The sequence below is a fragment of the Mustela nivalis genome (assembly GCF_964662115.1).
Source record: "Mustela nivalis genome assembly, contig: HAP1_SCAFFOLD_1887, whole genome shotgun sequence".
Classification (NCBI taxonomy): Eukaryota; Metazoa; Chordata; class Mammalia; order Carnivora; family Mustelidae; genus Mustela; species Mustela nivalis.
In genome coordinates this window covers 1-26,606 of record NW_028134777.1, presented here as the reverse complement: position 1 = coordinate 26,606, position 26,606 = coordinate 1, and the positions used below count along the sequence as shown (strand labels likewise).

Below are 26,606 nucleotides of genomic sequence, written 5' to 3'. Positions count from 1 at the left end.
CGTCAAAAAATAATTTGAAAACGCCTTCAGAGAGGGTGAGCTGGACACGACAACCAGCATGGCACCAGAAAACGTCGCCTCGGCCCAGGGCGTTGCATGCCGGGAGTTGTAGTGCGACGCTCGAGCGCGCACCTCCGCGCCTCTCCGGTTTGAAAAGCGGGAGAAGGGCAGGTAGGCGGGGCGTCGAGGCGAAGCGCGCTGGAGGCCCCGCCCCGGCCCCCTTCCGCTCGCGGGGCTCGCTCTGGGGTGGCGCGCCGGGCTGCGGAAGGGGCGTGGCCTCGGTCCCGGGTGGCGGCGGTTGCCGCCACCGGGGCCTCTTCCTGCGGGCGGTGCTGCGGCTGCCGGCCTGCGCGGGGCAGTCATGGTCGCCCCTTGAGTGGGCTGTGGCGGAGAGCGGGGCGGGGCCTGGCTGGAGGGTGGCGGCCCGGCGGGGGCGGGGGCGGGGGCGGGGCCGGCCTCTGGCTCCTTCTTCCTCCGCATGTGGCTGGCGGCCGCAGAGCGGTTCAGTTCGCGCACTCGTCGTCGCCCGCGTCTCTTTCGGGCTCTCCTCGCGTCACTGGAGCCATGGCGTTCGCCGAGACCAACCCGGCGGCATCCTCCCTGCCCAACGGCGACTGTGGCCGCCCCGGGGCGCGGCCCGGGGGGAACCGGGTGACGGTGGTGCTGGGCGCGCAGTGGGGCGACGAAGGCAAAGGGAAGGTGGTGGATCTGCTGGCGCAGGACGCCGACATCGTGTGCCGCTGCCAGGTGAGGCGACCGGGCTGTGACGGGAAGCCGGGCCCGAGGGCGCGGGCGCGGAACCTGGATCCATCGTCCCAAAGAAGGTGTCACCTTGAGGTTCTCTCCCGCTCGGAGCTGCGGCGACGTGGAGAAATGGCGGGAGGTCAGAGACCCCTGACCTGAGGTCCTGGGCTGAGGGTTGCGGTGGCGCTGGAGGAAACCAGGGTGGACCCGGAGTCCCCGAGAGATGCGCGATGCCCGGGGAGTAGCAGTTTTCCGTCTGGGGGCCAGTGCCCAGCCCCGAGCTTGGGGCGGGGGTGGGGGTGGGATACGGTCTGGGTTGGAGGAGCTGCCGCCAGAGGCCTGCTCCCGACTCCGGGCGGAGACCCCTCGCGGCCGCGAGCCCCCTCCTCCCGCCAATCGCCCACCCACCCAGCGAGACCAAGTGGGACTGGATTGTTCCGACGCGCCCGAAAAGCCTCTCGCCATCCCCCACCTGCAGGCCCCCGGTGTTCAGACCTTTGCCGCCTCCGGTCCACTTTGTTGACATGAGAACCCATCCCCGCCTTTGGACGGTTAATGGCCCGGGTTTTCGACTCCGTATTCCGCGTATTGATATTACGGGTAGATGATTTTTACTCGTCGGTCCCAGAGGAGAGAATCCCAGCTCTTTTGCGAGTGAGGCAAGTAAATACGTGGATGTCAGATCTGGTGCTTAGAAATATTTACATTGTTACGCTCACATGGAAAGTGAACTTTCGGGAAATGGATTGGTAATGTACTTCCTACCGGGAGACACGTGGTTTTCAGTGTAAGCTTTCTTCCTATTTGTCGCTTGCTTTTGAAGCAGCCTCTAGGCTACGCTTTTGTAAAGGCTCTTAGATAACTATTACCAATTTCAAAATTCGAACTAGTTGAGCAATAACCACTTTCAAAACAAATTGTAATATGTCTGAAACGAGCTGCTGTTTACCTCGCGACAGGGTTTCTTCATGAACATGGCACAATGAGGATGCCATGCTGTATATGTTCTAACAAGTTAGTAGGCCCGCTGGATTGAAGGCTATTCACCTGAAACTGATTATCATTCTGAGCACGCAGGAACAAAGGTAATCACACTCACAGAAAAAGCTAAATACAGAGATTCTGATTTGTCTTTTTTTTTTTTTTTTTTTTGGCATGCAGAAACTCCCTGCCCATTTCTTAGCTGAAATAGGTGTTGCCTCCTAGTATTACCACCCCACCACCTCTCCCCACCTTTGGATCTCTATCCCTCCACCTCTCTGGAGACATACTTACATGACTTCGTATCTTACTTCTAAGCTTGTTTCCATTGAAGTCCTGCCCAACATTGCCTAAGGAATTGCTCTGCAAGTCAATTTTCACCCCGCTTTTGTATTAAAATCAGATCTGGCCATGCTGTAGGGAAAGAAGTAGGAGAATACCTAACTCTTGTTGGGTAAAAAGGGAGAGAGACTGGGCCTGTTTGTCCCCTTCCATGTCGTTCCGGAGCTCTTCCTTTTCTGGAAATATTAATACTTAGTCTGAATTACATTATGGATTGTAAGAAGGTTTGGGAAATATAACGGTCAGTAGCATTTATTCTAAAAGATTCTCAATTGGAATGTTTCTTTGAAAAATAGTGGAATTAGTTTGTAGATTGGAGAAGATGTTACAATGTTATCATGCATGTCCTCTTGAAGAAGGTCATGGACCAATCTCATCTGATGCCCTTGGGAAGCCTAGAGAGAAGTCATTGAGAAGGAGCCAAGTTTGGCTTTAAACTGTTAACTCAAGATAGAGGAGGAACGTTAGAGCAAACCTGTTAGGCAGACTTTCCTCTCCTGTAAACTTCAACTTCCTGCAAACTTTATATAATTCTAAAATCTTCATATGCTGGTGCCCTTTAAGAACTCATCATTAGAAGGATTCTTACTAGTTTTGTTAGTGAAAGTAGACACAGAATGAATAGATTGAAGCGTATCTCTTATGATTCACTTTATATTAATTGGCCAGCTCTAGTAAGCTGACTTCTTAATGAAGTTCTCCTGGCTTATAAAACTGAAAACTACTGAATGTTGAAATTCTTAGTGTGTGTAGAACTCTGGGGTAAGTCAACATTTGAGAAGATATTTTAAGCTTGAATTGCCTTGTTTGATCATTTAAATTTTGTGTATTACTGAAAACAGTTACTTTGTTGGAGTTTAATATGTGTTTTTGGTCATATTTATGCCCCAAACTCAAATTTTATACACATTGTTTCTTGAGCAGTGGTATACGTATAATGTATCCATAGTTTAACAACAGAATCATAAGAAATTTTTTCCAAAATAAAGTTTTTTTTTTTTAAAGATTTTATTTATTTATTTGACAGAGAGAAATTACAAGTACACTGAGAGGCAGGCAGAGAGAGAGAGAGAAGGAAGCAGGCTCCCTGCTGAGCAGAGAGCCCGATGCGGGACTCGATCCCAGGACCCTGAGATCATGACCTGAGCCGAAGGCAGCGGCTTAACCCACTGAGCCACCCAGGCGCCCCAAAATAAAGTTTTTAAAAGAAAAACTGACATTGTACTTAAATGGATATTTTAATATATCAAATGCCTTTTGGAAAGAGTAGATGCAAAGATAGTGGCATTTTCATCATTGGTGCACTTAAGGTCTATATTTCAAATTCAGGATTTTTATGCAGTTATTTATAATTTGGTAAATTCTCTAGACCCATAAATATGTGTATAGAACTTGCATCAAAGGACAATCACTAGAAACATCTTAATTTTAAACTGATGTCTTTCAAGACAAAGAAGTATAGGACTCTAGGCCTAGTTCATTTATCCAGCAATCACATAATGAGGATCTACAGGTGATAGTCTTACGGAACTGCTTGGCCCCAGAATTAAGAAGTTTAAAATGCAGGGATTGTGCCCACAAGTAGCTTACAGTCTACTGGATGACTGCTACATAAGCAAGTATTGCCAAGGTCGGGTGGAGAAGGATACTGGTACAGGTTTTTCAAAGAGTTAAGGTATGGGCAGAGGAAAGCCCCTTTCTGGCAGCTTAAAAGTAGGTTTGTTAGGAGGCCTCTTGCTGTCTCCCCCTCCCCGCCAGATCCTCCAAAGTAAACTTATAGTTTATTTTATTTTGTTGAGTAGAAACTACAGAGATTTTAACTGTTGCACTTTCTACTGCTTCTTAAGCGAGGGCTTACTTAGTGTTCACCTGGAAAGCAAACATGGTAGTCTTGGAAGTTGCCTGTGATTGGGAATAGCCAGAACAGTATTTCATTTCTTGGTGTCCCCCCTCCCCCCGCAAGGTTTTAAAGTAATATAAAGAGAAAATATTAGCTGAAATTAATTATAAAGGGAAAGTCTATTCTGTCACTTGTTATATATATAAAAAGCTTGCTGTGTAGTAAATACAATGAAAAAAACGTTAACTTGTGGTTAGATGCTGGCATTCACAGAAGGCTCTGAAACCAGCTAAGTCCAAAAAGAAAGAAAGAAAAGTGTAAAAGACTTAACAGCAGCAAACTGAGACTTTCTCCTTGGAATAATCAGAAAAACTGAGAGATAACTTAAAAGGGATAACTAAAGTGTTATGTAATGCCTTGACTTTCTACAGCTAAAATTACCTCCCAGATCACTTCCTGTAATTTGGAAGATGGTAGAGAATTAGGGTTTAAGGTAAGTCATTCTTCCAGGTTTAAAATAATTGCTGTTTTCTGTGCCCCTGACTATGAGTTGTTTTTGTTTTTTGTTTTTGTTTGTTTGGGTTCATAGTATTTCCCAAGTACAGAATTGTATACCAATGTGTGGTGTACTTGGTTAAATCTTGCTTTCTTGGATTTCTGTGTTTTCCCTGCTAGAAGTTTTCTCAAAAAGAGGACTTAATTCTTTGTTGTTGTCTTTTTCCATAGCATCAAGTGCTCTGTGAGGCAGAGAGGAAGTAAATACTCCACAAATACTTATTAGGTGACTGGATCACCTCTAGAAATTTTTTTGAAACCAGAAGCTTAACCCTTTCCTGTAGATTATTTTAACATCTCCTTGGACAAGTTAACTGAGTGATGGCATGATTTTAAGGTGGAATCCCCAGCATTTATTGAATTAATACTTGTTACTTAGTATTTTAAGTAATACTTACTATATTGTGCCATTATGTTCAAAGGCTTTAGTAGATTATACTAAAGTCTTATCTCTTGTATCTGCCTGAAAATAGATAACTGATATTTGTATCTGTGTGTATTTCCTTAGTATAGTCGAATGCCGTGTAATTCTAGTAAATAGTTTTTGTCTGCTGAGGGCAGTAGATCTGAAAGTTGAATGAGGATGTCCCAAGTTGTTCACTATTTAAGCCTATTCTATTGATATACATGATCTATAAATCCTCTCATTTGCATGTAATGGTACAGTAGTATATAAAAGTATAGGTGATACATAATTCTTTAAAAAATATATTTTCTCTACTTTTGAGGCATATATTTTTAAATAATGACGTCATCTCAGTGGTATCTGGTCAATTTTTTTTTCCTTTAATTTTGGTGGGACTGGGTCAGTTAGTTGGGTAATTTTAAGTTTAAGTTATCTTTAGAACAGACTGTTGCCCAGAACAAATCTAGGGTGAAATGGTAAATTGAAAAATAGGTAATAGTTTACTATAACTGGATACAAATTTAAGTCTATTATCTTTTGGGGAACTGTTATATTTTGACACTAAAGATCCCTGTCGATGAGCTACATACCAATAAGTGAAGCTTGGTAACTATTTAGAATATTTTACCAGTGGAAAAAGGGACTTTGAGGTATTTAGTTTGCCTGGCAAACAGCAACTGAGAAGAGTAAATAGTAGACCGTTCCCAGGGCTACTTTGGCTCCAATATGGGTTGGTTCTTTGCATTGAACTTTTAATTATATTTAATTCAGTATAATAGAATTCTTTTAAAAATGGGATTTTGTCTTTTAAAAATGGGTTTTTTTGGTATTAAGCTTTTAAAAACCTTTTTAAAGGAAACATTTTATTTATGAGAATTTTTTTTTTTACTTGAAATCTGCTGTTTAATTTCAGTGTGTTTTTAAGAAAATGTTTTTATAAATATAATGATTAGGTGAGTTTTTAATCATGCATTTACAAAGAGCTGCATCACACATCTTTGGTTTATGCATTTTTTGGTTGCATGTATGATCTTCCCTTCTGGGACCCTGGTTTAGTAAGTGTGTATATTAGATTTAGGTACCTAGAGTCTAAAAGCTTCTTGATTTGGACCTAAAAACGTCCACAAAGCTTTTCGTCATGTGTATTTATCTGTGTATGAAACTGGAAGTTAACTGTAATAATGTAAAGTGGGTATCTTAAAGCCTTAAAAGATAACTGAGAAGTATGCTTGGATGTCTTTGCAAAAAAGAAATTCAGATACCCTGTATATGTTTTCTCTTCCTATCTAGTGTATCTGGTTACTGTTGAATAGATTAATTGTTCAGCTTACTGGTGGTAACTTAACCTGTGCTACTTTGAAATCACAAGCTAATTGCAGTTACACAACTTTTCATAAAGTATAGTCAACCTTGGGGCACTCGGGTGGCTCAGTCGGTTGAGAATCTGCCTTTGGCTCAGTCATGAGGGTCCTCCGACTCCCTGGCCTGCTGCAGGCCCCCCTCTTCACTCCCTGCTGCTTGTTCTGTCTCTCTCTGGCTCTCTCAGATGAATAAATAAAATCTTAAAAAAAAAAAAAGAAGAAGAAGAAGAACAGACATCTTGTTTATGATTACTTTATTGCTGTGGATTAACAAGTGTTTTAGTTTTGGTGAATAGTGAAATGTTTCACCTAGAAAAACAGACACAGCTCTTTACCAAGAAACCAGCACAGGTAATAAGCATTGTCTCAAAAGATTGTTAGGTTTCTAAGATGCTTGAAGACTCTAGGCCAGAATTGGGGACCCTTGTTTTGGTGGCTGGAATAGTTCTGAGGCGTGGGGTCCGAGGCATTGCGGCTCTCTGCCGTAATCCAGAGCACTCACTGTTCTTGACAGATGTTCACTTAGAGCTCCGTCATTATAATAGAGTGTTCATGTATTCAGAGCAGAAAGGACAAAGAGAAGACACATAGACCATTTTAGAGGCCTGAGTGGCCTGAGAAATGCCTCCCGGCCGTGTGCATGAGATTGTTAGCCCTGGACACTTGGGCCTCTACCGTTGCTGGCAGAGATGCCATTGTCGGAGTTTGTAACCCTGCAGGAGGCTGTGGACTCGTCTTTAACTCCTGGATCACAGCAGGAAATTGGGGCGGGGCAGACAGCATAGTTTGCAGTAAAGGACGACCTAATAGCAAACTTGAGTTAACAAGCATGAGTCACTTTTTTTGTTGTTGGGTTTTTTCTAAGTAGTTACTTTTGCAGACCAATGTCAATTCATTCCCTTCCAAACTTTTCTTTCTTTCTTTCTTTCTTTCTTTCTTTCTTTCTTTCTTTCTTTCTTTCTTTCTTTCTTCTTCTTCTTTTTTTTTTAATCTCCCCTGGACCTTGGAGCTTCTCAATTAGAAACTTGCACATATCAGCATTTCCTGATCCAAACTTTAATTCTAGAGTTCAGCTTGACAGCTTCTGGTTCCCTCAGAACCAGAGGTTCCTCAAGCCATGGAAAGAAAACGACCTTTCTTAAGCTTAAAACCAAATTGCTAAGTACATAGCTGAGAACAGTTACAAAATAACTAAATACCATTATATCATCCCTGTACTGTTTGAGAGTTTTGTTCTGAACTACATAACTATTAAGATTTGGAAGTTAATAATTTTTTATATTCAGTTTATCACCAGGCCAAGACGTGAACTTTAGAGAGCCAGCTGTATACATATTATGTCGCAGTTAGTTTGTGTTGTGAATCATTTGGATTCTTTTATTTGCAGGCAATGGAGAGAGACCATCTTAAGCAAAATGGGGATTTGTTTGAGGCAGGAGCTGGGTGGTCAGTCCTCAGAGCGGCCTTAGGTAAAGGCAGCTCCTGGGATCTCAGCAGCCAGAACTGGCAGCCTCCCCGCCCCCGCCGCTCAATGCAGGGTGTCCCTAAACTAACTGCCTTCCTTGCTCTCAAAATCAAATTCCTAGAGGGGAGGAGCTTGTCTCTGGCTTAGGTTAGATCAAGTTTCCAGGTCTGGATCAATTACTGTGGCCAGAGGGAATGATTACTATGATTTGCAAAATAAGGGGTTTAGGAGGGAGGAAGGGAAAGAAATGGGACTGAACACACAAAAGGTATGGCTGAACTAGAGTTAATTTCAGATAGGAAAATACGGAAGGAGGAGATAGTAGTTTTGGGTTATTATTTGTGAATTGTCTGCTAATAGTCTTAACTGTTTGACCTAGGGTTTTTCTTGAGGGAGGAATGTTTGGAATTTAAATAGGTTTTTATTATTTTAACTATAAAACAATGAAAATGAACTATCTCAGTAGTGGTTTAAAAAAATGAAAAAGTATACTCCAGAAACTTTGACTTTTTTTTTTTTTTTAAGCTTTGAGAACATAGAATTTTAGTTCCTTCTTTTTTTTTTTTTTCTTTTTTCACCCCATCATCATCTTCTAATTTGTCAATGGGGACATTTTTTTCTTGGTCATTAAAAAGCTTATTTAATAATTTTTTTTTTACATTTAATCCTGATGTAACAGTAATAGTCAAAGAAAATGAGTAAAATAAATACCAAATTAGGGGATGTTTTGTGATTCGTGAGATGTGATTGGGATTTTTTTTTTTAATTTATTCTTTAATACAATGAATTTGTATTTATTCTTGGTATTTGGTCATCAGTAAGATATTATAAACTTGTGTTTTTCTTTAAAGAAAGTTGCCATGTAATATGGTCACTTTGGGTTCATGCTGGTCTTTTGTTTCTTGGGGTTTGAGAAGTTATATTTCAAATAAAAATATTAAAAATTTTGAATAGTTAAAAACCTTTCTCTTTTGATCTGATTGATCTGGAAAACAACATTAATTGCTAGTCCACAATATTCTGTGTTTTTAGTTACATAATATAAAACATACAACTTTGATAATTAAGTGTTAAATGCTACATGAGTGACTGGGATCATGAGTTATGGGTATTTAGCAAAACAGAACGAGGTAGTTATATTAACTGATAACCTGAACACATGATTAGTACTATATAAATTAGGGATAATTTATCAAGTTTGTCTTGCAGAAATTTTGCATTGAAAAGCAAATGGTATGTTCCTCTTAAAAGTAGGCAAGAAATTATTTTGTCTTAACATTTATATAGTTATCTGGCCTCCCCAGTGCTACTTACAAGAATTATTAATCCTGATTAAATATATGCGTTCTTGCTGCTTACTCTGGCACCCGCTCATAGAGTTGCTCATGGGAGAGGCAGGGTGATCACGAATGTGGAACCAGTGGTTCAGACTCTGCCCTTGTAATTCACTGGAAGGCTTGGGTGGGTGGGTGAGGCGGTGGTTGGCAACGGTGTTCCTGTCGAAACCTTGTTTTGCTGTTTGCTAACGCATGTGACCTCTCCTTGGACCAGTATAATCTATGTTCGGAGACAAATGCCTGAGCTCCCAAGGTGAATTTTGTATATTCCACGTATAGAATATAAATATTTTATGTTAGTATCTAAATAGACACTTCAAATTTGAAGCTTCGTCTGTTGCATTTTGTAAAACATGGCTGTATCCTAAACTTAATTCATGTATAGATTGCCTTGTAAGAATCTCCTTAGTAGCTCCTTCTCCGTTCACCTTGAGAATCTTTTTTTTTTTTTTTTTTTCACCTCGAGAATCTTTTTTCTACAGGTTGTGTGTTTTAAGATTAGAAGCTGTCATACCCCCATTTCCCCTTAGGGCACTAATGACCAGCTATATTAAGAAGCACACTTACATTTTTCTTCCCTAGCTCCTTAATAGGATAATCTAGCGTTATTCTGGGTATATTTAACCATATTTTCTTGCTCAACAAAATAGAATTTAAATGAGATTTTAATCAGATAGTAAGCCTTATACGACATTGGTTATTGAAGGGGTGGGTTAATGTTGGAGTGAGCTCAGCAGTTCAGTAAAGTGATTCAAGCCTTTTGCAGTGAACTTTTCTAGCCCAAACCACCACCTGTAAACTTGGAAGAATTTACAGATTAAGGCAGTTTATCCCCCTAACATCATCTGTCACAACAACTCAGTTCACAACCACCTGCGTCACAGAAAGAAACATGTCTTTATTATGGTTACTGCCACCAGTGCTGCCTATCTCGGTAAAATATCAAAGTAGGGTTTTGTTACACAATAAGATCATAATTGAGCACCACTGAGTTAATAATAGTTTCAGCAAAAGATATATGTTGGTATCTCTATAAAAATAATTTTGTGTAAATTAGGGAGACTTACTTCAAAGGTCTTCTCAAAAGTTATGGTGTGGTTTTTTTTTTTTTTATCTTAAGCAAATGATGGAAACAATAAAATAACAAAAAATAAAACAATAAAATGATTTTGCTGAAATAATCTTGACTGGGTTTTTTTGTGGAAAATTACTAATGCTTTAGCAATTTAGTAAAAATTTATGAGATTTAGTGATTTACAACAATTTAGAATTTAGCATCTTCATAGGATCTCAAGAAATTTTAATGAGCTTCATATTCTGAAAAGATTTTTCCTGAAGTTTGTGGGAGGTTTCCTAAATCATAAAAAGTCCTGATAAAAAGGCCAATATTGGTAGGAGGGATAGAGTAAACGATACTCTTTGAAAACCAAGGGGGCGCGTGGGGGGCTCCGTGGGTTAAAGCCTCTGCCTTCAGCTCAGGTCATGATCGCAGGGTCTCAGCAGGGAGCCTGCTTTCCTTCCTCTCTCTGCCTATTTGTGATCTCTGTCTCTGTGAGATAAATAAAATCTTAAAAACCAACAACAACAACAACAACAACAAAACAAGTAAGAATTGTCCTGAGTTATTTTTATCTTGGGAGTCTATCAGAATTGGTGATAAGCTTGCACACGTGTGAAGTAATAATAAAGTGTGCACCAGGAAGTGTACTGTGACATTGTTTATAACGACAAAAGGTTGCAAACAACCGGGCTGCCTCTTTGGTGGGACCAGGTAAATAAATTCCGTGTCCTTATGAGTAGCAGGACAGTGTCGCTGTTAAAAAGGAGGAGGTGCTTTGGCTGCAGGGTGAGGAATGTGTGCCCAGATCTGCTTAATAAAAACAAGCTGCCCAGGAGTATGTAGTTTGCTGCCACTTGTATGTGTGGAATAAAACAACATGCAAATACCTGTTCGCTTATGCAGAATTCCCTCGGGAAGGACACCAAAAACTGGTGGCAGCTGGCTGGCCTGGAGCCGGGTAGGGTGGGTGAGGAAGGAGCATGAGGCAGACGTCACTGTGTGTCCCGTCTGTGCCTTCTGTATTATATGCAGATATTTCGTATTAAAAAATAAATAGGAAGGAAATAGTCACTGATCCTGTTGGTGTGTCGAGGCAAGGAGGTATTGCTTGCCATCCCCCCATTGTTTTCCAGACTTCAGGTCCCCACTGCGGTCTTTTTCACACCCGTCATACACTAGTCTCTAAGTGAGGAATTCTTTGCCTTGTATCTGTGCGAAACACAGTCTAAATAGTCATTTACTTTTTAGATGATTTTTTTTTTCCTTTGCAGGACCTGTTTTCTGGCTTTTTTGGGGGGGGGGAATTCCTGGTTGGTGATGATTTGGTAAAAAATAAATAACATTCATCTTGTCAAAAATAGCCATGGGATAAAGTTAAACCAAACATTCTCAAGGGACGTAATTTCGATTGGAATTTTTTAAAAGTCCAGCCAGGATGTTAAGGTTTTTATTTGTTGCAAATATATTCCTAGTTTGTTTGCTTTAAACTTTTTGTGACTGTGAAAGTGTAGAAGTTTAGGCATATAATCGGTTGGTTTTTCTTCTGTGTTTTTTAAACTTAAAAATAGAAAAATTATCTGGTCACTTGATCCATCTGCTGTGCACCTGATTTTTAGAACCCGACTTCATATCTTGCTTCTTCTTGACCATTTTAGGCCTGAGCTTCAGGAAGTTTCACTGTGGGTTTATAGTATGTTTCTCCGCTTAGGGATACCTTGACCCAGTATATTATTTTACCCAGAAATGAGTGGATTCAGGGATTGGTACCAAACAGACTCACAGGATTGACTCATAAATTAAAAAAATTAGAGTCTCGGGGTAGCTAATATTTGAGAAAGTTCCTTGGGAAATTTCCCAGCTGATAAATACAAATTTCAGGGCACAGAGCTGCTTGATACTCTGAGTACAATGGGAATTACGTCAATGTTTACATCGACTTAGGGTAACTGGTTAGATTCGTCTTTTCTAATTTAGGGATTTTTCTTTTCTTTTTTTAGATTTTATTTATTTATTTGACAGAGATCACAAGTAGGCAGAGAGGCAGGCAGAGAAAGAGGGGGAAGCAGGCTCCCCTCCGAGCACAGAGCCCCATGCAGGGCTCCATCCAGAACCCTGAGATCATGACCTGAGCCGAAGGCAGAGGCCCAATCCACTGAGCCACTCAGGTGCCCCTAATTTAGGGACTTTTCTACATTTAGATAAAATATTATCCATGTCCTAGAGAGTAACAAGAACAATATTGTTCCCTGTACTTTTTTCACGTTTTTTTCTTTTAAGAGGGTGTATGTCCGTCAACGTTCCAGAAGCCTGAATTCCCCAGTTTCGTAGTTCCTGTCAGAAAAGAAACCACTCCAGGGTACTGTGATGGGGAAAGAAGAGAGGGTAGCCAAAATAACGTGAAGCCTCTGAAGAATATGTATTTGTGGGAGATACATACTTGGGTTTTCTTAAGTTATATTGATATTTTAGGAAGAAATGATTAATTCGCTTTGGAGATACGTTACTCGTCATATTTATGGTCAGGTTCAATTTTCCCGTCTTATACTTTCAGGGAGGAAATAATGCTGGCCATACAGTTGTTGTAGATTCCGTGGAATATGATTTTCATCTTTTGCCCAGTGGAATAATTAACCCAAATGTTACTGCATTCATTGGTAAGTGTATGAACCGAACCACTTGTGTTCCGTTCCCCCCTTCCCTCAGTTGATAATTGTGTTCATTTTTCATTATCTGAGCTGAGTTCATCTCTCACTACTCAAATGATTCATTGATCCCTTGTTAGTCTTCACCTTGGTACCTTCTGGAATATACCTTACTGGCTATTTTACAACTCTGTCTTTTAACGCTAATACTTTTTGGAGTAATTTGTGTTTAACTGTCATTGGCGATCTTAATTTTATAAACTAGATCATCAGGTTAGCTTTCCAAACACTGATGCTCAGTGAGCAATAAAAGGGGTGTTTTGTGGATCGATTCTGAACCCTTATAACATGATGCAATCTGCAGTCGTCTAGTTTTTAATCTTTAAAAATGCTAATCACTTTTAACCCACTAAATTAACTTTTTCATCAGTAATAGGATATGATTCCCTAATTTGAAAGGCCTTGATTTAGTGTCTGCTGTAACTTTGTTCCATTTGCCTAAAACGACGCAACTTGGTTCTTTCAAAAGATCAGTTTTACTTTGTTTTAAAGAAATTTCAAATTATACTGAATGTAATATTAGTATATTCTGTAATAATGTATATTCTATGTATTATGTATTTACATTACACTACTGTTTAAAACTGGAATCATTTCTGTGGTAACTCCCTTGATCAGATGTCCCATTTGTCAAAGTCTTCATTTTTACACTATTCTAGGGGAGGGTTATCGTAAATGTCTGTATTATAAGTATAGATATTTAAGGTTGGGATTTGTTTGCTTTTCTTTAGGAAATGGTGTGGTAATTCATCTTCCTGGATTATTTGAGGAAGCAGAGAAAAATGTCCAAAAGGGAAAAGGTATGGAGAGAATGAGCACTTTGCTTAGAGACTAGTTTGTTTTTTGGAAATTGCACCGGGATCTCATGTCAGACAAAGTTAACATTTGGTCTTGTACTTTAAAATTGCTGGTTAAAGCTGTGGGGCAGCTTTTTCAGTTAAATTGTATTCATTTTAATCAGTATTTCCAACAAAAGACACACATAATACGGTCATTGTGTAAGCCCGGACTTTTCACACCTGGGTCATCCGCAGAGTGTCTGTAGGCTGCTGGGGTTACTCTCCACCGGCGGTGAGACTCAGAGATTCCCGAGTTCTTTTTGTCATTTGTGCTCAAGTCTGTGTCCCCATCTCCCAAACCAAACATTAACTTCCTGAGTCAGGAAACCAGTGAGGTCCCCTTTGCACACCGGGTCAGTCAGTCTTGTTTGTGTTGGTTATAGAGCCCAGGGATATAAGGGGGTGTTTACCTCCCTCCTTCCAAATGAAGGAAATGCTTCTTCTAGGACAGGTATTGACTTCCGACTCCTCAAAAAAAAGTGTGTTTTAAGGCTTCATTTCCTGCCCTTCCTAGTAATCTCTTTTGGGTCTTTGGAAGGCTGTTTACATTCACTTTGGCTGCCTTGCTAGGGTTTCGTGGGGGATTTGGTCATGCAAATAATACGCAGTTGAGGAAAAGCATTGTTTCCCTTTAGCTTGGCTCCTATTTAAAATACTCAGACTCATTATGTTGTGAAAGTTCATTGTTCAGGTTCAAAAGCAACAACCCAACCTCAAGTGTTCGTAGCAATAACTCTGCCCGCACGGAATCCTGCCTGCCCTCCTACCATCTCTGCTGTCCTCTGCATTTTTTACTTCGGTGTTGGCTACTTTTGAATTTGGTCAGCTGGTTCCCAGGTTGCCCTCTGTTCTCCTAAATCCCCTTTTAAAAATTTTGCCCTCCTTTCTTTTTCCTTTTGGCCTGTCTTACCAGCTGAATCTGCTTTACTCTCTTTGTAATATTTTCTTTATAATAGGCCTGAAGCTAACTTTAGAAAACGTACTCACATGTCAGAAACAGCAATAGAGGGGGAGGCTTGAGATTCCCGTTTCATTCTTAGCACTTCCTCTTGATAAGGAATTCTTTTCGAGACACATCTTTGGATATTATCAAAATTAACAGTGAAGTTTTACTATCTAGATACTAGCTTTGAAAATGTTTAGAGCCTCGCAGCTTATTCTTAGAATGCATGTAGCTCACTAAGGCACTGTCTTTAAAGAAACATATCCATTTGGATCCATTTATTCATTCAGCAGTAGTTTGAACAGTTATGGGATGATAGGCCCCATGCTCTGAACATTCATGGTCCCTGCTCTCAGGCATTCACAGCTAAACGGGGAGATGTGTATATCATGTTATAAGTCGTTGTAGTAAGGTCGGTGGTTGATAGTGCTTTGGAGGAATTAGTGAGAACACTTTATTATTTCATTTAATCCCACCTATTTATAATTGTCTTTTGGGAAAGGGTGCTGGTCCCCAAATTAACCCATTTCTTGAAATTCTCCTCCTGCTCTGCAGCTAATTACCCCTCCCCTGCCTCTAACAATAATGACCTTTTCCTCCCATTTGCTTTTGGATTCTTTGAAGTATTTTATGTGGATTTGGTTGGCTTACATTTGGAGCTGTTTAGAATAAAATATTTAAAAAGACAGAATAAGTGAATGAGTGTAGATATAATGAATGACAGGTGAGAAAATTCATATTTAACATGTTTCCTATATGGAAGACAAGATGTGTAAGTGATGACTTCTGTGAAAAACACTTTTAAACATTGTATTTCTAAAGAAATGAGATATTATACAAAGTGTTTAATATGCTGTATCTTTTTTCTCCTCTCTAGGTCTGGAAGGCTGGGAAAAAAGGCTTATCATATCTGACAGAGCTCATATTGGTAAGGGGCACATAACGCATTTAACTGTTTTATTGTCAGAAACTTGTCACATGGTAGCATTTAGTAGCCAGTTTTTCTTTAATTCTAGTGAATACTAAATAGCATGGACTATATATTGGGCTCCAAATACATGAAATCTTAGTAATTTTTTCCTTTTTTCTTTTTTGGTCTTCTGTGGAACCTAGTCCTTAACTAGCCCCAATTTTATCAATTTCTGAAGAAAGAATTAGCTAACCAAATGAGTCATAAAAGCAGTATTTCACAAGACATCTCTAATTCTGTTATAAAATACACCGCATCAAAATATTTATTTGCACATTAATTATGTAAAAGCAGGTCTGCTCTCTGGCAAATTAATGAGTGAACTCTTTGTGTCTTAAATGTAATAATGCAGCTTTTTCAATGGTCCAGACTTTATTCAGAGTAGCCTTCTCCTCCACGATTAGTTAGAGCAAACTGGATTCCCAAGGTAATTTCAGCCCCACTAACAAATTTGAAGTTTGTTTCCCTATTACTCTCCTATCTGAGGTGATGGAATATTTAATTATCGAGACAATAACCTGGGTAGAGAGATTGGACTGATATAAACTCTTCCGTTGTAATTAAGTACGGGTGTCCCCTGAGTCAGTGGCTACTCTGGTTTTAGCCTTGACCCCCATTTAAGAGCAGCACCAGTAGGGACACCTGGGTGGCTCGGTCTGTGAAGGGTCTGACTCTTGACCTCAGCTCAGGTCCCACATTGGGCTCCACCCTGGACATGGAGCCTGCTTGTATTTAAAAAACAGCGAAAAAAGAGTAGCCCATCAAAGTTTTTAAGTATCCGTGCCTCCAGATAACAGTCAGAGGCTGGAAGTCTGTGCGTAGCCTCAGTAATGCAAGAAAATAACTTCTTTGAAGTAAACTGTTCTGGACTGACATGTTTTACTCACTTTTTCTAACCTCTTTAGAAGCTTACTAGATCATTGACTTCAGACCATTCTTTTTTTTATGTGAGCATTTAAAGCTGCACACTGCCTTAGCTACATTGCACAAATATTGACATTTTGTATGTCTATTTCCATTCAGTAGAAAATATTTGATATTGTTTTTGTGATTTCTGTTTGACCTATGAGTTATTGAGAAATGTTTAAATTTCTAAATATTGGATGATTTTTCTGATTTCTCTTATTTCTAATTTTGTTGCAGACAGAGAATATACTTTATGTATGATCTCCATCTTTTTAAATTTGTTGAAACTTGTTTTCTGGCCCAGCACAGGGTCTGTTTTGGTTCGTGTTCTACATGCACTTAGAATGCGTGTTCTTTTGAGTAGAGTTGTTCTGTGTCCTAGCTGATTTTTTTCCTGCTTGCTGTCAGTTACCTAGAAAGAGGCATGTTGAAACCTCCAACAAGAATTGAGGACTTGTCTATTTTTCTTTTCAACTTTTGTCAATTTTTGCTTTGAAGCTCAGGTAGATTACATGTGTATTTAAATTTACATTTTTGATGAGTTAACTCTTTCATCATGATGAAATGGCCTCCTTTTCTATAGTAATACTCCTTATTCTTTAATACTCCTTAATATCAAAGCTTACTTCGATATTAATATAGCCAGCAGAGCTTTTTTTTTTTAAGATTTTATTTATTCATTTGAGAAAGAGAGAGTGAGAGAGAACATGAGAGGGTTCGAGAAGGTCAGAGTGAGAAGCAGACTCCCTGTGGAGCTGGGAGCCTGATGTGGGACTTGATCCCAGGACTCTATCATGACCTGAGCCGAAGGCAGTCGCTTAACCCACTGAGCCACCCAGGTGCCCCATAACCCAAGATTATTAGAAGAAAATGTTTCAGTTTCCCTCTTCCAGTCCCTTGTGTCATTATTGTCCTACATTTCATGTCCACATCATAATAAGCTCTATAATGTGTTCTTAATAGTTTTGCTTTGAACAGCCAGTTTCCTTACAGAGAAATCTAAGAAGGAGTCCATTGTTAGCCGGTTTTTTACAATTACCATACTTTAGCAAGTACGCAAGAAACTATCTATTATAATTGTGCCCTGTCTCATTGAAACGCATAACAGAATTTGTGGTATAAGAGATCCTTGTTGAGGGAAAGAGACCAAAGAAGTGGCTGAGACTTCAAATTTTTTTAAACATATGAAATGCAGGTTGTTGGGTGGTTTGTCCTTTGACTCAACAGTTCCCTGATGAAAGACCTGGTGTGGTACCTGGTATGGTGGTGGGCCCCAAGGATTCAGAAAAGACCAATGAAAATTCCTAGTGGAACTTATAGTATAGTAGGGGGAGACATCATAAATGAGATGAACGTGTGATAATGTGCCATGGCACGTAGCGATGAGTTCCAAGAAGAGAAAGGAGCCCCGTGGACCATCTGGCAGTCTCTAGGAGGCGGGTGGTAATCTATGACTTGAGATAAAGTGGCTGGGGACATTTCACTATGGAGATGACGTTCACAGCATCTGCTGAAGGTGATGACCAATGAATAGGTTCCAGAGACACATAGTACAACGCCGAGACTGTTGATAACAGTGCTGTATTGTGACTTAAAAATCTGTTCAGGGGGTAGATCTCACGGTAAGTGACCGCAATTTAAAGAACAAAAACCAAAAAACACTTTGAGGAAAGAAGACCTGAGGAGATGGGCGAAGTCAGCGCAGTGGGGACTCTGGGTACTGAGGCGCACAGTGGACACGTTCATACGGTGTAGCATTAATAGTGTTAATAAAACTTCATGATCATAACCAAAAAAGATGGTATTAATGAATTACCTATTGAACATGCGTAATAATCTTTTATAAAAATTAAACGGAGTCCCTAAGGCAGCATTTTTTGTCCTCAATATAGAAAATGGAAGATATTCAACGCAACTTCACACAAAAACTGTTCTCTCAAAAACAGTGTTGGTGGAGGTATTAAGGCTCCATGTCATGACGGAGCTTTATGAAAGCAATTGTGTTGATTTCCCTAATAGCTCCCTGGGGCTAGAAAAACTTAAAAACCATTAGCTCTGTGACAAGGTACTAAATTAACTTCTAAAAAATATGGTTTACCTGCTTTCCATCATCCATTTACTTGTGATTTGCCATGTGCCTTTGTAACTCATTTGAACATAGAAGATAAAACAGATACTTCAATGTAAAATGTCTTCTCTTTCAAAAGAAATGGCTTCCTCCAGCATCTCAGTTTTTGTCCTAACTGACTAGCAAGGTCAGAATTTAATGAAACAGCTTCTTAAGAACTATTCTGGCCCCTCAAAAGTAGATGAGAAAGGAAGGCTATAAGGTATATACTGAATTAGGAGCATGACAATAAATTAATTCCTATTGTATATGATAGCTATTGTTAGAAATAAGTAAACTTTTTAACATAGCACACAATACAGCAAAATGCCCAGTAAGTGCATAGTATTTTACTCCTTTCGCCACTAACTACCTTGTTATACGGAACCTTTCTCGTGCCTGAAAAAGCTGCTCTGCTAGTCAAGCATGTGACAGACCTAAACTTCGACAGCTGTAAGACACTGATGAAAGAAATTAAGTCAGACTCAAATAAATGGGAAGATACTCTGTGCCCAGGGACTGGAAGAATTAGTATTGTTAAAATGTCTGTACTACCCGGAGGAATCTACAGATTAGTGCAATCTCTCTCAAAATTACAGTGGTATTTTTCACAGAAGTAAAACAAGCAATCGTAAAACTTGTATGGAACTACAAAGAAGTGGAATAGTCCGGGCAGTTCTGAGCAAGAAAACCCCAAAACCCCACAGACTCAAAGACAGGGAGAACACATTGGTAACTGCCAGAGACAGGCAGTTGGTAGGGGTGTGCAAAACGGGTGAGGGTGGTCAGAAGTTACAGACTTCTAGTTACAGGGTAAAAAAGTCACAGAGATGTCCTAGACAGCATGGTGACTCTAGTTAATAATACCATATGGCATTATTTGAAAGTTGCTAAGATAATAGATGTTCTCAGCATGGGGTACCTGGGTGGCTCAATCAGGAGAGTATCCGGCTTTCGATCTTGGGTCTTGATCTCAGGGGTGTGAGTTCAAGCCCCACGTTGGGCATGGAGCCTAGTTAAGAAAAACAACAAAAAAAAAAGTTCTCATCACACACACAAAAAATCTGTGGCTTTTTATGGTGTTAGATGTTAACTAAACTTACTGTGGCAGTCATTTTGCTGTATAGACAAATACCCAGTCATTATGTTCTGCACCTGAAACTAAAGTTGTATGTCTATATATCTCCATTTAAAAAAAAGCTTCTCTGATAACCTTTCCTAGTTATTATCTAGGCGCCTTCACTAAGGGTAACCACTGTTCTCTCATCATAGATTGGTTTCATTTGTGTTTGAATTTTATACAAATCACACATTTATGTATTCTGTTGTGTCTGACTTCCACTCAGCAGCAGTATGCCCATTCGAGTCCTCCATATTATTAAATGAAGCAGTGTCTTACTTTCATTGCTGAATCGTATATTCCCCCCCCTTTTTTTTAAAGATTTTATTTATTTATTTGTCAGAGAGAGAGAGAGAGAGAGCAAGCACAGGCAGACAGAGTGGCAGGCAGGGTCCGAGGGAGAAGCAGGCTCCCTGCGGAGCAAGGAGCCCGATCGATGTAGGACTCGATCCCAGGACGCTGGGATCATGACCTGAGCCGAAGGCAGCAGCTTAACCAACTGAGCCACCCAGGTGTCCCCGTATATCCCCTTTTATGAATATGGGACAGTTTATCCATTTTTACCATGGATGAAACTTTGAGTCATTTCCAATATTGAGTTATCACAAGTAATAGTGCTTTGCACATTCCTGTAAATATCTTGAGGTGTACGATAGGCCACTGTAGTTTAAGGATGTCACCCAGTTCTGTGACACTGAGAACAGATAGTGATTTACAGGATAATTTTAAATCACACAATAAAAATCTAGTTTCTATATTGTGATCAACTAGTGTAGGAAGTGTTGGAACTCCCCATGAGACCACTAGGAAGCCCATTAGTCTGTGCTTATTAACTTCGCCAGGCAGAGGAGAGGACTGCCTTGTCAATTCTGCCGTGTCTCAGAAAAGGAACTTAGGGCAAAAAAGGCTTTAGGATCAAATCCTAGAGGCTGGGGTTGATCAGACGATGGCTTAAGGTCTGATCTCCTTGATTTTTTTTTTCCCCCAGTTTCAACATCTATAACTACAACATTAGTTTTCTGGCATTGCCAAATAATTCTTTTAAACATGCCACCACTAGTTCTAGGAACCTCATAACAGTCATTCTGTTTAAAATTTATACATTTCAACTTACTGGGTACAGTAGCAATCATTAGCAAAAAGAAGCCATGGTTTAATGTATGGGAAAATGATCCAGTTGTACTTAGTGGGTGAATTTTATGGTACGTAAATGATATTCCCATAAGGTTTTTTTTTTTTTTTTAAACAAAAGAAGCCTTGGTTAAAAGTTGGAAGACCAGAGGCACCTGGGTGGCCCAGTGGGTTAAAGCCTCTGCCTTTGACTCAGGTCATGCTCCCAGGGTTCTGGGATCAAGCCCCACATGGGGCTCTCTGCTCAGCAGGGAGCCTGCTTCTCTCTCTCTCTCTCTCTCTCTCTCTCTGCTTGCCTCTCTGCCTACTTGTGATTTCTGTCAAATAAATAAATAAAATCTTAAAAAAAAAAAGTTTGAAGACCAAATTCTAGGCCTGCCTGTCCCATAAAGTCGCTATTTACTCAGTCGGTTAAATATTTGAGAACTTGTAGGCTCAGGAAATCAACTGGTAAGCTAACTGACATGGTCCCGAGACTCATAAAATACTGGTGAGAGAGAGTGAGCATGTGGGCGTGAGTGCGCTTGTGCGTCCAGGCCCAGGAAAAGGCACATTCAGGCGGAAGGGTTTGCCTTGTAGCCTCGGCTACGGAAGATTGTCCGGCTGACCCAAGGGCAGAAAGGGGGCCCCAGATGAAAGAGTGTACTAGCTCTGCACAGAGGCCACATCAAATTATCCTGTCTTTTTCTTTCGAGCAATAGAAAGCCATTGACCTTTAAAGGCATGGGGGTAGTGACATCAGATTTGTGTCTTGGAAAGATGGCTTTGTTGCATTAAAAATTATGAGTTTGAGATGTCCAGGAGTGGAAATATGCACCCTCATTAGTTGGCTAGAGTTTTGGCTGGAGACAGTGGAAGCTCGTGAGAGACTGGTGAGAGAGAAAGAGAGAGAGAGAAATGGCAGAATAACCCAGAGATGTCTGGAGGGTAGAAGCTGAAGAAAAGAGGGTATCTTAGTAAACTGAACTTCACAGAATTGTGCGGTACCCTCTTACTGACCGTTCCTAAAACCACAACGTAGGTTGCAGTTAGTAGGAATGAACAATCGGGCATATTTCCCTATTCGTGTATCTGTTGGCATACCTAAACCTTCGCTCCCACCATCGCTGCTGCTTTTTAAAACGCATACACTTGGGGTTCCAGGTGTCACAGTTGGTTGAGTCCCAGTTCGTGGTTTTAGCTCAGGTCGTCGGCTCCACACTTAGCGTGGAGTTTGGTGGAGATCCTCTCTCCCTCTCCCTTTGCCCCTCCTGCTCATGCCCCCTCTCTCTCTTCCTCTTTCTGTCTCCTCCCCCATAAATAAATCTTTTTAAAGAAATAAAATGCATCCATTTGATTAGTCCTGAAGAAATTAGGCTAAGGGATTTATAGCTTAAGTAATTCAAAATGCAGTATGTTTTGCTCTTCCTGTAATACCTTTGTTTTGACAACAATTGTGATTTGGTTTTCTTCCCCTCAGTATTCGATTTTCATCAAGCCGCTGATGGTATCCAGGAGCAACAGAGACAAGAACAAGCAGGAAAAAAGTAGGGGTTTTTTTTTTTGTTTTTATTTTTGGTGCAGTTTAAGCATATCCAGACCTTAATGTTTAAATTGTAGGCCAGAGGCTTAAGAAAAATTATTAGAATATCCTATTTAGATTCTAGAGAAAATCAATAGGATTGTGAAATTAAACTTATAGAAAATAGCAAAGACAGAAAATAGTCAAAGTACCTTCATTCGATGTGATGATCTGACCACAAGAACTCCAACTTTCTTGTCTAACTCAAAGCTTGTTCTGATTTATTTTTAAGCTTGGGTACCACAAAAAAGGGCATTGGCCCAGTTTATTCTTCCAAAGCTGCTCGGAGTGGACTGCGGATGTGTGATCTGGTTTCTGACTTTGATGGCTTCTCTGAGAGGTAACTAACTTGGTTTTTAGAGTGAAAGAGCAAATGGGGTTTTTGGAATTTCTCAAATCCAGGATGCAAATTGGTATTCTAGGATGGAATTTTTCAAATTGCAATTTTTCAATTCCAGGATGCAAAATCAATGGTGGTTGACTTTTTTGGTTTAATTTGGACTGTAAAGTTATTTTTATTATTTAATTTCAAATTAAACTTCACGAAAAGTAACCTCATGATGATATCCTACCAGTACTCAAAGAAAGCAAAGCCAAAATTATATTTAAGGATTGGGATTTGGAATGGTTTGCTGAGAAACAGATTTCAGGGGATGCTTTGGTGGAGTTACCGCATCCTAGAGCCTTGATCCTCCGATTTTCAGTTCTGGAGATCCCCTGCCCCTTACCCCTACCAAGACATAATTAGGCTCTTAGGTACTGGTGAACTGTTATGTACCAAACTCACCTTAAAAAATAGAAATTGCCTCATTGACACTTACTCTCTAGAAAAATCTCCATGAGAAACCTAATGTCATCGAAACTTTATGGTGACTCAGTGACAGAGAGTTTGGTGGTTGCATTTAATAACAGTCGGCATCAAAGGCTTTACAACTCTGTCTCTTTTAAAAGCATCATGTAGACCATCCCCATTTATTTTTCACACGGTGTAATATAATTCAGATTTAAGTGTTGTTACAGATTTAAGTTCTTCCCTTTCCCTCCACACACTTCATCTTCCACACACACATTATGTTGTTGGTATTCCTAAATTTGAATTAAAAATACTATTTTTGAGTGTATCATTATTTATATGATTGATCTGTTTAGATTTTGTTTCTTAGAATGTAGCTTCAGTTTGGGATTCATTTGTTATGAAAACCACTTATCTACAGAAACCATTTGAATTGAATGATATTATTTGGACTATTCTTAGTTGAACTAATGTCTTGATTTATCTGTGTTTCTCAGGTTCAAAGTTCTGGCTAACCAGTACAAATCTATATACCCCACTCTGGAAATCGACATTGAAGGCGAATTACAAAAACTCAAGGTAGTGCTTTCATGTCCTTTTTAAAACGTGTTTGCCAGATTGGCCTCTAAGACCTTTCATTCATTCAGGTTTTGCATTAGGACCTGCAAACATAAGAATTAAGAACATAGAGTGTTAATTTCCTTTATGGAAATTACACTATGAGAAGTTATATGTTAAATAATTTATAGTATAATAAATGCCACAGAGATATGTGTAAAGCATTGAAGATAAGAACTAGTAAAGCAAATTACTTGTCCTCTTTAAGTCTGAAAGCATATAGGCCTACCTAAAAGGACAGGACATGTTTGAGTCACTTCACATGATGTGACTGAAAGAAAAGATTGAGTAGGTAGCAGAGAGTAGAAGTTCACGGTCTTGTATTGGTCTTATATACGCAGTGATAGGGAGTTTGGCTTTGTATCCTGGAGTTAATGAAAGGCTATTCAGTAATTCTCAGCAGAAAAAAGACTAGGTTTGTATTAAATAAAGATCCCTCCTAGCAATGTGGAGCATAGATCAACAGAGGGGCAGGCAGCAGGAGGTAACTTGTAAAGCTAGTTGGGCCAATCTGGAAGGATGCCCCACGGGGCCAGTGTCTGTAGCTCTTTGTCTTAAAACACAAACTAGGTGATTGGCCAAAGGTTGGGTCCACGTGTGGCTGTTTTTAGGTGTCAGTGGTGCCTGAGTTCGTCAGGAGGCAAATCTCCTACCCTTTCCACCTCACATTTGTCCCTGATGTTTGGTGTGTTTCGAGCTGGGCCCTATGTATCTGATTATTACTTCTTCTCTTCTATAAATAGGTATGAACGTGAAATCCAGAGCTGAATAGGAATTTACAAACCTCATATGCCATTCTAGAATGGTTGTAGACCTTAAGCATATCTACTCACTAAATTCCTTAAGCAGGGGCAGCGGCGGGGGTGGGGGACCTCCAAGGAAGAGTCTGAATGTTGGGTATTTAGATTTCAGTGTATTGCTCGTTGCTTAGAATAGGCTGCCATCTTCTTTTCATTCTGTCATGCAACAAATATTTCAAATTTATTACCGGCAACTTGGTAATATTTATGCACTAAAGTGTGGATATGGCTTTTTTATCCATGTTTCATGGAATGTAAAGCAGATGAATAATTGTGAAGAGAGTTGGAGAAGAAGATTCTTAATAGGTGGTAGATATCAAATCAGCACTTTAAGGAATAAGGGACACAGTGAATGGCATGGTCATTTCTGGCATAACGAAAGGTCTAAACTAGGAATAATAAGCAAGAGGCTAGAGCTGAGGGGCGGGGGTGGTGTGGATATAACATGTTCAGTGAGTTCATGAGTGGATGGTAGAATTTCCATATTAGACTGGCTGAATAGGAAACATGGTTGAAACTAGATTTTATTGTAGTTATACTTTAGGCCTTGGGGGAACTTTTGTTTATATTACATTTTTAATTGAATTAAGCAGTATTATTAATACGTTTAATATGTTTTGTGAGAGTTTTAGAATGCTCATGTGTAAAATAGTATTTGCTATTATCTGCTAGTAATGCTGCTGAGATGCTGCTGTAGCGGACGGAATACTGTGGCAAAAGAATATTAACGGTTACCGCTGTTTGCATGCTCGGCCATGTCACTTGTGACCCACACCAACATTTTGGCAGTCCCTGGATGCGTGTTTCAAAGCTCTTGGTTACGTGGATTATAAATGCAGTTTTTTAAATACCTCCCAGAATATAAAAGCACAATGTAGTATACTCAGCTCTTTTTATTTTCCCGAGAGCTGGTTCTTGAGGGATGGAAGGCCATCATCATCACTTGCAGTGGTTAACGTAGAACCTTTGAATTTCATGGTTTCTCTACTGATCTTGAGCTAGGGTCTCTTTTCTGGAGAATCAAGACGAGACACCAGAGCTAATCCAAATATACTGTAGGGTGGCTGCCGTCACCAACCCCCTTCATCTTTGCACAAGTTAAGTTTGCTTTGTCACAGAATTTTACTTGGCGAGTTTTACTTGTACCGATCATGTTGGGAACTTATTAGCACACACTGAAATTGGCTTTTGTCTCTGTCTATAGGGTTATATGGAAAGGATTAAACCAATGGTGAGAGATGGAGTTTATTTCCTCTACGAGGCCCTGCATGGACCACCAAAGAAAATCTTGGTAGAAGGCGCAAATGCAGCACTCTTAGATATTGATTTTGGTAAGTGAGCTATGACTTGCCGGAGCTTAACCCAGCCCTGAAGTACTTAGGGTATAAATAATTAATGTTTGCCTTTACAGGTTTTAAAACAAGGCTTTTAGCTTGTATATTTAGGAATGATGGACATTTGTCACCTCTAATCTTTTTTTTTTTAAGCACTATTGTAGAATACACAATGCATATAATACATTTTAAAGTTTATTAGAAAAATGAAATCCCTATTTGGGTCAGTGGGTTTAGGATTCTGTAAACTGATTTCATTGTTTGGTTCATGTTCTGTTTGCTTGAAACTAAGATGATTAGAGGAGTCCTGTGGAAGGATCTTTAATTCAGCCTTTTTTAAAAATATCGAGAACTAATAAACATTGTCATTAAACATTTGTATTCTAAGATCTGTGGAAATCTGCTTAACTCCCTGGGCCTAAGATTCTGAGTGGATTAGGGCCTTTCTTCCACCTTCAAAAAGTTAAGGCTTTAATGTCTTTCAGCTACTGCCCCATTAGGTTGTTGGCCTTTCTCTCTGAACATGATCTCAAAGGATAAGTCAGTTTTCTCAGCTCTTACTGACATTTCATTGGCTTTTGACTTTCAAGTAAACCAATTAAAGAAAAAGTATTATTTCTATTACAGTAGGTATGTATTTTTGGACTCCATAATATGCCTGTGGAATCTGGAAAGAAAGCAGAGTGTCTGG

At 39.8% G+C, this 26,606-nt stretch overlaps 1 protein-coding gene across 1 annotated transcript; it reads left to right on the top strand.

The window, feature by feature from the left end:
- Nucleotides 1–256: 256 nt before the first annotated feature.
- On the top strand, nucleotides 257–25,952 carry LOC309858124 (adenylosuccinate synthetase isozyme 2). Its single transcript, XM_082750809.1, has 8 exons — nucleotides 257–747; nucleotides 12,643–12,745; nucleotides 13,525–13,593; nucleotides 15,453–15,503; nucleotides 22,269–22,335; nucleotides 22,603–22,710; nucleotides 23,661–23,742; nucleotides 25,786–25,952. The coding sequence occupies exons 1-8, from the start codon at nucleotides 565–567 to the stop codon at nucleotides 25,918–25,920; spliced, it is 798 nt and encodes a 265-aa protein (XP_082606935.1). The 5' UTR covers nucleotides 257–564; the 3' UTR covers nucleotides 25,921–25,952.
- Nucleotides 25,953–26,606: the final 654 nt, after the last annotated feature.

Excerpts from the sequence above, each read along its gene's own strand:
- LOC309858124 (XM_082750809.1), top strand. The coding sequence starts at position 565 with ATGGCGTTCGCCGAGACCAACCCGGCGGCATCCTCCCTGCCCAACGGC. Across the intron at positions 12,746-13,524 it reads AAATGTTACTGCATTCATTG|GAAATGGTGTGGTAATTCAT; the intron begins GTAAGTGTATGA and ends GCTTTTCTTTAG. Across the intron at positions 15,504-22,268 it reads ATCTGACAGAGCTCATATTG|TATTCGATTTTCATCAAGCC; the intron begins GTAAGGGGCACA and ends TCTTCCCCTCAG.